A 13059-nucleotide genomic window follows, 5' to 3' on the forward strand; every position below is an offset into this window, starting at 1 on the left:
TAGCTGGGACTCACCTATAGGGAAGTGGGGTACATCTGATCCCCGTTCCTAGTCGTAGTCAAATGTGAGGGTGTTCGTAGTCAAATGTGAGGGTGACTAGCCCACTTCCAACTAAGTGACCTGTCCCCATGTGTACCATAAACTGAGAGCTCATGCTGCTGTGAAGCTCCTGAGCATATCCAAAGTGCAATCTCCAAGCCTGAAGATGCAGCTGCAAACAGGGAGGTTCCTGGGAGCCGAGTAAAATAAGCGTAGCAGGTAACATGTTCTACTGACTTGGGGTGCTCTAGCTTGAAAGTTCAGCTGACTAGAACTTTTGTGCTTAAAAAGTGTTCATGCAATTCATGTTGCCTCCAGTGCTTTCCCACTGGGTCAGCTTTGCTATGGAGTAGTGGTTACCTTCCATGGGAACAAAAATAGTCCTTGCTGCAGCTCTTTAACTTATTAATGGTATTTTTGTTATGTGTATTAAAACATTATTCTAGAAGTCTCTAAAGTGTCTAACAAAACATACTTAAAAAATATGAAATCGTATATTTTAAAAATGATTAGTTTCAAACTATTTGTACTTCCTTTCGCAGGTGAGTTTACCTGATTCCTTTATTGACTTTTAGACATCTGGCCAAGGTGATCCTCTTCTGGAGAGCTTTTAGATTGCCTTGATCATCTCCCTTCCTTGATTCTGCAGCTTGAATCAATGTTGTTGCAACTCTGATTGGAGCTGCAGAAAAAAATAAAAAAGATGATCAGGGCAATCTAAATGCTCTCTGGAACACCTTGGTCTGGAGTCTATAAGTCCATGAAAGAATTGGGTGAATTTGCCTGGGAAAGGAGATCATCAGCTTCATTGTCACTGCAGAAAATATTCTGCCCAGCCCCGCCCTGCCCCAATACTAAAGGTGCTGAGGTCACATATAGCATTGTCTGTGGAAAAACTGATCACAAAGGCAGGCTCATTACACTTTATTGAACCATGACTTGCTTGGTGCTGTTAAAGCTAATATTATTTAACCTCTCTTCTCCCTCTCATCAAATTCATCTTAGTTTTTGACCAGGTAGCCAGGCCCCTTGTATGTTCACTCAGAAGTAAGCATACATGTGAAAAACCTGGTGAGGTGGTAATCAGTTTACTGCAAGGGCTCTTAAACATGGTTCCCCGATGGTGGGGGATGATGGGAGTTGTGGTCCAACAACATCTGAGGACCCATGTTGGAGAGCCTTTAGGTTACTGTCACTGCCAGAGTCCTAATTTTGAGCATTTATACTTGTACATTGTGTGAGGAAGAATTTATTGCCCTGAATCTCCAGCCAATTGGTTTAGTTTGATGTCTTGGGGTGGAATAGGTTCTAAAACTAGCTCATTCTTCACTATTCATAACTTTAAAAACCTCCATCATGTTCTTGCTTTTCTGTCTTGGTAATCTTTTTTTCCAAACAAAGAAGCCCCACATGCTTTACATTCTCCCGCAACCCCTAGATAATTTTGGTAGCCGCCTTCTGTGCCTTTTCTATCAGTACACTATTATTTTTGAGATGAGGCAATGAGAACTGCAGCCGCACCATAGGCCTGCGTGAAGCAACTTTCTGCTATGGCTAGCTTTATTCTACCCAAACAAAATGATCACGATTTTATCTACTCAGACCAAAGGAGGTGTAGATCTTGTTGAAAGACTTCTGGTAATTAAAAGAAAAAACCCCAAAAGACTTATGGCCTTTACTATCCAGAGAAAGGAACATTGGTAGACTTACCGTGAAGGGTTCTTTTTCAAGTATGGGGAGGGCATCCGTAACACGATGGGTTGTCAATCACTGCATGCTCCGAGACAGGGCCAATGAAAATCGAGTATGCATGTTGCTCCCTCTGTCGAACCCCGGCATACCCAGTTCTGGTCTTGCGGAGCGATCAGAGGCAAAAAACGACAGTATCTGAAACTCAGCAGAAACAAGGGTGGCAGAAAGGAGGACGAGAACTAGATAACAGATATGAATTTATAAAACAGGTTAAGAGGAACAAGGATAAGTGATACAAGAGAACTAAACACCCTAGGAGTTGCACCACCACCCACAGGCCACCAGCCCTTGCATCCGAGGGTGGGCCGGATGCCCTCCCCATACTTGAAAAAGAACCCTTCACGGTAAGTCTACCAATGTTCCTTTTTCCAGGTATGGGAGGGCATCCGTAACACGATGGGACGTACCCAAGCTGATGTTTTATGGGTGGGAACGGATGCCTATAAGTGCCTACAACACTTTTTGAAGGACTGTGCGGCCAAGTGCCGCCTGCGACTGGTGAAAGGACGGAATTTTATAATGTCTCACGAAGGGAGATGATGAAGACCATGTTGCCGCCTTACAAATGTCTTCCACAGGAACCCTAGCCGAGAAGGCAGTAGAAGCCGATGCACTTCTAGTGGAGTGTGCTGTGATTCCCGGAGGAATAGAGAGATGTAAGGTCTCATACGCCAGTGAAATAGTGGACCTAATCCAGCGTGCCAGGGAATCTTTTGAAGCCTTGGCACCTAACTTTGTAGACGAAAAACAAACAAACAAGGAATCCGACTTCCTAAAGGATCTGGTTCGCTTTAGATATATACGGAGAGCCCTGCGGAGATCCAAGGAATGCCAAAGGCGCTCCTTTGGGTGACGCGGATTCGGGCAGAAAGAGGGTAACACAATCTCTTGTGCCCTATGAAAAAGTGAATTCACCTTGGGTAGAAAGGTGGGATCCAATTTCATAATGACAGCGTCCTTCTGAAAGATGCAGAGCTCATCACGGACTGACAGAGCGGCGAGCTCGGAAACCCTCCTGGCAGACGTGATCGCAACTAAAAAGAGGACCTTGAAGGACAAGAGCCGCAGGGGAACCTTCCTCAGAGGCTCAAAGGGATCCTTTGTGAGAGCCTGGAGAACCTTGTCCAAGTCCCACGAAGGAAACCTAGGAACCGGTGGTGGACTCAGATTAGACGCCCCTTTTAAGAAACGCCTTATGTCAGGATGGAGTGACAGGGAACCAACAGCATTAAGATCGAGAATGGAGGACAAGGCGGAAATCTGTCGCCTCAGGGTATTAGGACGAAGTCCCTTGCTGACCCCGGCCTGCAAAAACCCTAGAACTGAGGAAACGCCTGCTGCCCTTGGGTCCAGACCCTCCTTACGCGACCACGAACAGAAAGCTGACCACGTCATTTGATAAATGCGGGTGGTGGACTGACGTCGTGCGGCCAACATGGTTTGCTGAACCGGTGCAGAATAACCCTTGTCTTCTAGGGCGCGGCGCTCAATCTCCACGCGTGAAGGCGGAGCCAATCCGGATCCGGATGCATCAACGGACCCTGACTCAGTAGGTCTGACCTGATTGGGAGGGCCCACGGCTTCCGGACCGACAGAGCCAGCAGGTCCGAAAACCATGGGCGCCGAGGCCAAAAGGGGGCTATCAGGACCACCTCTGCCCTCTCGGCCACCAGTTTCCGGACAACCATGCGTAGAATAGTCAATGGAGGGAAGGCGTAGAGAAGGACTCCGCGAGGCCATCTGGAAGTCAGGGCATCTACTCGTTCCGCTTGAGGGCACAGGTGTCGTGAGTAGAAACGAGAAAGTTTGTTGTTCAAGGGCGTGGCAAAGAGGTCCACTGCTGGACGACCCCACATTTGAGAGATCTGGCTGAACACCTCCTTGTGTAGAGACCGTTCTCCCGGATCCAGGGACTGCCTGCTTAGCCAGTCCGCCAGAATATTTGACTGTCCCGCCAGGTGTTCCGCAGTTAGGGAGCGCAGGTGGGTTTCTGCCCAACGGAAGAGCGCATCCGACTCCAACATCAGTGCCCGCGATCGAGTGCCTCCCTGATGGTTCACATGGGCCTTTGTGGTGACATTGTCGGTGCGGACAAGCACATCCTGGCCTTCCAGGTAGACTTGAAACTCTAGTAGGGCTAGCCGAACTGCCTTCAGCTCCAGCCAATTGATGTTGTGGTCGAGATCCTCCAAACTCCACTTCCCTTGTGCCCGCTGGTCGAGGAAATGGGCTCCCCATCCGAATAGACTCGCGTCTGTTGTGACCACACATTTCTGGACAAGCTCCAAGGGAACACCTCGAAGGAGAGCCCGTGAGGTCCACCACCGTAGGGAGAATCGAACCTTGGAGGTCATCTTGACCCAGACGTTTCGCCTGACCATGATGTCCTCCTGGTGAGGAAGCAACAGCCACTGTAAAGGCCTGGAATGCCATTGTAGTTGTCTCGGAAGCCAGACGTTCCAGATCTGGCGAAAGGCCTAAAGGGACGAAAGGAATACTGAGAGTTGTTTCCCCCACGGAAGGACCTCCTTGAATCCCCCCGTCCCACAGGCATGGCCTTCTTCTTATCCCGGGTCTCAATTAACACCGGGTCCAATGCCTCCCCAAACAGCTTCACTCCCCGGAAAGGGGTGGCAGCCAATGTCGATTTCGACTTGGTATCGACATTCCAATGTTTTAACCAAAGCCCCCTGCGGACTGCCACGTTGGCCGCCATAGCCCTGGAGGCGTGCTGAAGGCAGTCAAGGCTTGAATCTGCCATAAGAGCAGAAGCCCTTGCTATTTTATTTAGCCCTTGACGTAGTTTGGTAAGTTCTGGCGGTACCAGTTTTGCCAACTCTTTCGTCCAGAGAATTGTTGCCCTCGCAAATATGGAATTCGTGGAGGCTGCACGGATGATGGTCGCCGAGGCCTCGTGTGCCTTCTTCAGGAGATGATCTGTCTTCTTTTCCTCCGATGACTTGAGGAATTCGTCACCCTCCTTATTAACCAATGCCCCAGTCACCAACTGGGCCACCGGGGCATCGACCACTGGAATGGCTATCAGAGACATAATTTCAGCAGGTAAGGCATACAATTTCTTGGGAAAACTCAAGGCGGGTTTGGACGCCACAGGTACCCCCCACTCTGCTAGCATCACATCCTTAAATAGGGATGGAAAAGGCACTGTGGCAGGAGATGTCGATGTCGATGGAAAAACCTCCTGGTCTAAACCAGGAACTGATTGAGGGGCAGTATCACTAGACACATCCTTAATTGCCCTTTTTGCCTTGGCCAAGAGGACCTCGAATCCATCAACAGAAAATAACCTTGCTGAGGAGGGCTTTTCAGATGGGGTCTGTTCATCAGACAACTCCCCTTCCTCTTTTTCTGATTCCTCAGAATTCGAACTCTGACCTTGGAGCTGAGTAACAATTGCCCGTGACGAAGTCCCAGGAACATTCCCGTGGGAACTAGAAGCCTCCCGGTTTCCCTGATCCCCCTTATGGGTTTCTGCCGTGGAAACTGGGGCGCAAACGCGTGACCCACATGTCCGTTTGTCTGGTGGAGAGTCATCCCCTTCAGAGGAATAGACATGTGAAAGTCTCCTATGACGCCTTTTCCTGGCATTCCTGGCCAGCCAGACTCTTTCACCAACAGGAATGGACTGCCTAACTGGACTGGAGTCCGGCGAGGAGGAAAAGGAAGGCCGCCTGCCCCTGCGCGTTCGGGAGGTGGCGGTCACCGTGACATCATGCCCCCCAGTCTGTGCAGTGTTTGCAGGCAGGTGGACTGCATTGCCCCCAACTGCCTCTGTTTCAACTGTCTGCACTGAACCCTCAGCATTGCCATGCTGTTTGGGAAGAGAAGCACTCACACTGCTCTGCTGATTTAATAGAGGGGAAACCACCGCCAGACAGTTCTTCTGAACGAAAGCACTGAGCCAAGCAAGCTCTTTGGCTGACAGTAACTCCCCGCTAGGACCCACGGAGCCCGCCAAAATGTCTCCTGACAAGTCACTCACCACCAAAGACGAGGATTGTTGAGGATCGGAGCAAGCGGAAGAGAGCCCCAAAGGCATGAGAGCACTCTCAGACGGCCCCATGGAAGCCTTTATTGCGGGCAGCAGCGCTCCAGGAACAGGCGCGAAATTGCTTGAAAGAGCTGCGGGCGGATCAAAGGCAGCTAAAATGGCGGACGCAATTTGAGCGGGAGGAGCCGTTGGCTCTTTTCCCGGCTGCCGCTCCCTCACTGCTTTGAGTTGGAGCCTTTCACTAGTAGGCGCTTTAGAAAAGAGAACTCCCTTCTCTTTCTTCTTCTTTTTGGTCTTCGCGCCACCCGCCTCCAAATGCTTTGATTTCTTCGGGGCTTTAATGTGCTCCTTGAAAGCTTTTTTCTTTTTTATCTCCTTAACCGGAGATGAGGCGCCTTCAACAACAACCAAGCCTGTATCGGCTGTTACGGAGCTTTCCCCAGCCCCCGAAAGGAATATTGGGGACTTAATAATTGGGGCATCAGAGAGGGGTCCCTCTGAGAGGGAACCCCGTAGCATATCGCCAGCGTGTGTGATCTCCATAGAAAACACCGTACTCGCTCCTTTAAGGTCTGAGTGAGAGGGGGGAGGCGGAAATGGTAACTGACAGGAATATGAAACTGACAGAAAAACAAAAAGCCAAAGGAAGGAAGACAACCTAAAGAGAGACAGGAGGGATTACACCGACCTTAAAACGCATACAACTCCTTTCCCCCCCTTGCACACAGGAGAAAGAGAAGAAGAACAAGCTGAGCCAGAAAAAACAGAACTGTCCCAGAGCGAAGACAGGACCAGAACTGGGTATGCCGGGGTTCGACAGAGGGAGCAACATGCATACTCGATTTTCATTGGCCCTGTCTCGGAGCATGCAGTGATTGACAACCCATCGTGTTACGGATGCCCTCCCCATACTTGGAAAAAGAAGGCTGCACATTTTAAATATTTCAGGAATAGACGTGTCTGACTTCCATATGCATAGGAACATAGGAAGCTGCCATAAACTGAGTCAGACCATAGGTCCATCTAAATACTGAGCTAGATGGACCTATGGTCTGCACAGACTGGCGGCGGCTTCTCCAAGTTTGCAGGCAGGAGTCTCTCTCAGCCCAGTCTTGGAGATGCCAAGAAGGGAACTTGGAACCTTCTGCATGCAGGTGCTCTTCCCAGAGCGGCCCCATCCCTTAAGGGGAATATCTTACAGTGCTCACACATAGTCTCCCATTCAAATGCAACCCAGAGTGGCCCCTACTTAGCAAAGGGGACAATTCATGCTTGCTACCACAAGACCAACTCTCCTCTGGAATTATCCTATAAAACTAATAGCAATGGTTTGAGTGTTGCGAAAGTACTGCATAATAAGGCCTAAGAACCAATTTCAGGTGGTTTTTATATGGCGATGTCTCCATTACATTAGTTTGCAGTGCTGATGCTGATGCTGTCCCTGCCTAGACTATTATCTGTGAGAGCTGGTTTTATTGTCTCTTCCTTCCTGGAAAATATGTCTGCTGAGATTGAAAAACAAGTGCCTGCCCCAAACCTTTTGTGAACAGAAAAGAGGTCTCATCTGCCCTGTTTGCTCAGTTGCTGTTGACATAGTATTTTATTGTATGATGGTTTCCTTTTGGGGGGGGCTGCTGTTTATCTGCTCTGTACTTGAAGACCTGGAATAGGTAGCAACATATGTAAAAACAGTTTTAAATAAGTCAGTCTGTACTGGGGTAGCTGCTCATCCCTGAATCTGCATGTCCAGTGGCTTCTCACCATCTCAATTTCTTGAAAAGTCCTGTGTGGCCTGGATGTCTGGCACAGCGTTGAGAGGCTGGGGAAGGGAGCCACGTGCTGTTTCCTGGCAGATGACCAGAAATGAAAGCCATGTGGTTGCAGCCTTCACTATGGGGCCTCCCTGGTCACACCACCCTCTCGGTTCCTGACCGCCACTTGCTTCTCTTCAACCTGAGATCCAAAGGTGGTCAGGCAGGGGAATAATTGGGTTTGGAGATCCTTCAAGTCGCCATGTGAGCAGACCCTTTACTGTTTAAAAGATCCTGTGTGTGTAAGGAAAAGATTGGGCTTGCAGGATGTGCTTCCTCTTAAGAAAACTCTTAGGAAGAGTTGTGTTCATAAACAGCCATCATAAGAGAGAGGCTGAGGGTGAGCAATGGCTCTGTCAGGCACAAGAATCCACTGTCTGGAGTGGGAGGGAGAAATGTCTAGCTGGAATGTCTCTCTTGCCTCTGCTGTTTACAGGCAGCCATGGGAGGATGGATAGTCTTTAGATGGCCACCCAATTGAAACACAACTGGCTGGTGGTGAGTAGGCATAGGGCTGGCCAGCTGTGTGCATGGGAGTAGCTACACAGCTGGGGAGAAAAAAGGTTTATTTTATTGGTGGTATGGTTGGATCTTTCCACCTCGCCATGCTTGGATCTGAAGCCTGCTGGAGGGTAGCGGAATTTGGTCAAAATGGGGACTGGTTTAGGGGAAGAAACAATTGGGTTGAGAGGCAATTTTAATTTGGAGGGGGCACAAAGATGGAGTGGTATGGTCTCCTAATACAAGGAGTAGTGTGGATCGAACATCCTGGAATGAGGCGCAACTTGTAATAGCAACTTCATTGTCATGAACCCCACTGCCTGTTAAGATCATCAGGATCATCGGTTGTGGTTGCCACCAGCTTCGTAGTGACTCAAAATTAGGCCTTTTGTTGTTGCCCCTGGACTTTGGAATGCACTCCCTAATGAAATTAGAGCCTCCCTTTCTCTGGATGTTTTAAAGAATAATCTAAAAACATACCTGTTTAATCAGGCTTTTAATTTATAGTTTTAAAGTTTTAATTTTTGTTTATATTTTAAATTGTTTCAATTGTGTTAATGTTTTGATATGTTTTAGATTGTAAAGTGCCCAAAGATTTGCATATGGGGTGGTATAGAAATGTGTCAAATAAAGAGTTTCCCTTTATAATAATTATGCTGTTGACTTGTGAAACTTTGGAAACTGACCTAGTGCTGTGAACATTTTGTGCCATTTTAGGAATATTTTAGTGGACAAGCCCAATGATCAGTCTTCGCGATGGTCTTCCGAAAGCAACTACCCTCCCCAGGTAAATATTTTTCTTTTAATATTTTGAACCTGCTATTTGCCACCCCTACCAACAAAACTAACTTCACTGGTGAGTCTGAACTGTCATTAATTTGGCTCAATCTGTTGTATTGCAACACTGTTTTGTCTGGGTTGACTTTCTGTGACTGGGGTTATGTTGATATTTATATTTAAGTTGTGAAAGTATCAAATTATCATAATTTTTATCATGGAATAGTTACTCCTGATATCCTGTAGTAGATTATCCTTTGGCTACTTGATAGAGGGGTAAAGTAGCCCTCTGAATATCTTAGGTGAATCTGATTGATCAGCTTATGAATGATCCATGTGTGTGTGTACATTTTGTATTCACCCCACTTTCCTTTGGGAGCTTAAAGGTAAAGTGTGCCGTCAAGTTGGTGTCGACTCCTGGCGCCCACAGAGCCCTGTGGTTGTCTTTGGTAGAATACAGGAGGGGTTTACCATGGCCTCCTCCTGCACAGTATGTGATGATTCTTTTCAGCATCTTCCTATATCGCTGCTGCCCGATAGAGGTGTTTCCCATCTTCTTGGAAACATACCAGCGGAGATTCGAACCGGCAACCTTCTGCTTGTAGGTCTAGCATTTTCCCACTGTGCCACATAAGCTCCCCTTCCCTTTTATTCTTGCAGCAACATCATTTAGCCTGAGATAGTGACTGGCCCAAGGTTGCCTAGTAAGATTTGTTATTAAGTGGAGTTTTGAACCCTTGTCTTCTGGGTCTACATCCAACACTGCAACAACTATACCATGGCATCTGTCTGGTGTGTACTGTATTGGACTTTTGTGGTGGAGCTGCTACACATTAGGTTTGAGGATAATTTCTCCTGTAAAGTGGGTGTGGGTCTGTTGGCAGGAGGATAGAGATTCTAAAATGAGAGTGCATCATGGAATTCTCAGTGACCCTCTGCAACCATGGCAAAGGAGAGGCACTTCTTCCTCATGTGACACATAGTGTGTGTTATAGGAGGTAGGATGGGTCTGAAGGAACACAGGCATAGCTTGATCAACCTTGTGTATTCAGGCGTGTGGCATTGGCAGATGTGTAGCCTGGGCCTATTGCAGACATAATAAAGGAGCATCTAATAGACCACCTTAAGTGGCACAGTGGGAAAATGCTTGACTAGCAAGCAGAAGGTTGCTGGTTTGAATCCTCACTGGTACTATATCGGGCAGCAGTGATATAGGAAGATGCTGAAAGGCATCATCTCATACTGTGCAGGAGGAGGCCATGGAAAACCCCTCCTGTATTCTACCAAAGAAAACCACAGGGCTCTGTGGGCGCCAGGAGTTGAAATTGACTCGAAGGCACACTTTACCTTTAATGATGGTTTTAGAAATCACGAGCAGATTCTGTAAAAAGAATATCTGTCCGGTGTGCTAGCCTGAACTTTTCCAGCAGGTACCTGAAAAGCTTGCAGTTCATGCTCAGACTGCTGCTTCCTCTTGGTTAACATTTCCTTGGGGACAAATGTAGATGAGAGGGGTGTAGCCTGTTGTGTACAGGGGAAGTTCCTTGAAGTGGAAGTCTTATACTGCACTGGGATTCTAGGTAATGGAAGAGCTATGCCGGTGTATCCCTCTACTTTTCTGCCTGTGAAGAACTAGTACAGTTCTGGAGGAAGCACCAATTCTAGTGTGTGTGATCCCTTGGCTATTTGGCAGAGGTCTAACCTGTTTATTTTTAGCATTAATTTTGATCAAAACACATCTCAGGACATAAGTTAAAAAAAACAAAAGCAAGTCGTTCATCTAAAAATAACCCAACGATCACGTTCTGTGTTTCCTCTGTGCATTTACCAGATGGTCTATAATAGTTCCTTTTGGCAGAAATTCCTCTCTGTGCTATTCAGCAATGTGATAATGATATGTTAATGCCATCTTGAGAGTGTTACGTAATTCTGCATTTGTACAGTGCTGTGGAGGGTTTAAGTGAATTTGGAACTTAGTTGCACTTCGTGCTCTTCAGGCATATGGTGACTGGCAGTCAGTGTTCTCTCATTGTTTTCATCTCTGTGTGGAATGAGTTTTGTTCTGGGAGGGAGTATCAAGGCAGTGTGTGCACACATGCATTCAGAATGGGGCCTTCCTGATTTAACCTGAGTGGGATCTAAAATTAACTGAGCAGACATCAAAAAACTTGTGAGTGCTGGCATGTGCGCACACCTTAGAGGGAACAATGCTGGCAGTCTATTGGCCAATGAAGCTATTTTCTGAACATACATGTCATTAATTCCTAGGCTGGATTTTTGAAAAAATAAAATAAAATAAAAATATATTGTAATTGAGAGATGGTACATCCCTCTTGCACATGAAGTGGCTGTGGGATGTACATCTTCCCTGGGATGTGATGCAGCACACGGACTTGAGTCATTTGCATTTCTAAGACAAGCAGTACATCTTGTGAATAACACACCTCTTGGTGAGATGCACTTTGGTTCATGATATGAGCAAATCTTTTCAGCAATATTGTGTGTTGGAGCACGGGGCAAGGCTGTTCACTTAATTTTGGTAATTTTGTATTTTCCAGGGGTAGGCACTCAAGTGTGCCCACAAATTCATACTTGTACAGTTCTTACCTGTGCATGCTTGGGACCTGTTCATACATTATTCTTTTTAGATATATGCTTCAGATTCTTAAAATTATTTCACCAGCATGGCTGGAAGCCCTCAGTAGGTTTTGACACACAAAATCCATCAAAAGTTGCACCAGTATAATTTCAACAAATTAAATACAGAACTGGCATGACCATTACCCATGGCACTCAGTAAAAAATCGCAAAAGCATCTGCACCATAATATCAATGATTTGCCTAAAAATATTATATGGGAAAATGTGTATTATATGAATTGGCTGCCTCAAGTCCCTGCAGATATACACCAAGTTACAAACCCAACATTGCTGCTGTCTAATGTTTGAAAAGGCCTTCATCTTGGTTTCTTCCACTCACTGTCAGAGGTGCTGCAGAAGTGAACTTCAAACGTATTTTACATATTCTGCTTATGTGCTCTTTTGGTCTGTGTAAAATGTTCAGTTACGTGCTGGATATTTGGCATTGCTTATTAAATGACAAGCATAGAATAAGAACAAAGACATCAATTCCTTTTTACAATCTTTCGTAGTATCTGATCTTGAAACTTGAAAGACCAGCAATAGTCCAAAGTATCACGTTTGGAAAATATGAGAAGACTCACGTCTGTAATTTAAAAAAGTTTAAAGTTTTTGGTGGAATGAATGAAGAAAACATGACAGATCTATTATCTAGGTAAGAAATGAAATATATTTCAATGTCTTTGGACATGTTGTTTACCTTTTATTGTAGAACTAATGCAGCTGAGTATACTCAGTGCTGAGATGTGCTTTGATGCCAAGCCCTGCTTAAAAGCATCAGAAAAGTGCAGCTGTATCAGATGCTGAAAGATCCATCATCCTGCTTTCCACAGTGGCTAACCAGATGCCTCTGGAAAGTCCACAAGTGGGACAAGAACACAGTATCGCTTCCCTTCTGTTGCTCCTCAGCAATTGAAATTCAGTAGCATGCTCTTTTCAATCAGGGAGGTTCCATATAACCACCATGGCTATTAGCCACTGATAGACCTCTTCTCCTCAGTGAATTTGTTGAATCCCCACTGCATCTTATGGCAGTGAATTCCATAAATGATGTGTTGTATGAAGTACTTTGTTTCTCCCGATCTACTGCCAATCAATTTCAGTGGATGACCTTGATTCTGTTATTATGACAGAAAGACATTTTTCTTCTGTTCACTATTCCCATATTGCTCAGGCTGTTATAAACCTCTATCATGTCTCTTCGTAGTTATCTTTCCCACGAACAAAAATGCCAACATGTTTTAGCCTTTCTTTGTAGGGAAGGTGCTCTACCTGATCAGTTTAATTGTCCTTTGCCATCTCAAACATATCCTTGTTGAGATGGGGCCACTCAAACAAAAACCTTTCCCTGGAGAAGCAACACTTCTGTCTCCCAGGGGAGAAAAATCAAACCTAGTCTCCTCTCTTGTTGGGTTGCCCCTTCCTGCTGAACTTACTGGCCTTTACATCACTTCTTTTCACTCACAGTTTGTGACAAGGATGGTGCGAAGTGGAGCAGTGTTCACGTGCCTAGGTACATTATAGTGGG

At 46.3% G+C, this 13059-nt stretch overlaps 1 protein-coding gene across 5 annotated transcripts in view; it reads left to right on the forward strand.

The window, feature by feature from the left end:
• The window catches only part of MKLN1 (muskelin 1), a 165785-nt gene that overhangs the window by 54513 nt on the left and 98213 nt on the right, over nucleotides 1-13059 (forward strand). For 3 of the 5 annotated variants that reach the window (XM_053254258.1, XM_053254257.1, XM_053254256.1), the window contains 2 exons: nucleotides 8833-8902; nucleotides 12044-12186. In XM_053254258.1, the coding sequence (XP_053110233.1) occupies nucleotides 8833-8902; nucleotides 12044-12186 (213 nt within the window). The remainder of the gene's footprint in view (nucleotides 1-8832; nucleotides 8903-12043; nucleotides 12187-13059) is intronic. The other 2 variants (XM_053254260.1, XM_053254259.1) reach the window with 1 other exon arrangement.

This window comes from Hemicordylus capensis, chromosome 5, assembly GCF_027244095.1.
Source record: "Hemicordylus capensis ecotype Gifberg chromosome 5, rHemCap1.1.pri, whole genome shotgun sequence".
NCBI lineage: Eukaryota > Metazoa > Chordata > Lepidosauria > Squamata > Cordylidae > Hemicordylus > Hemicordylus capensis.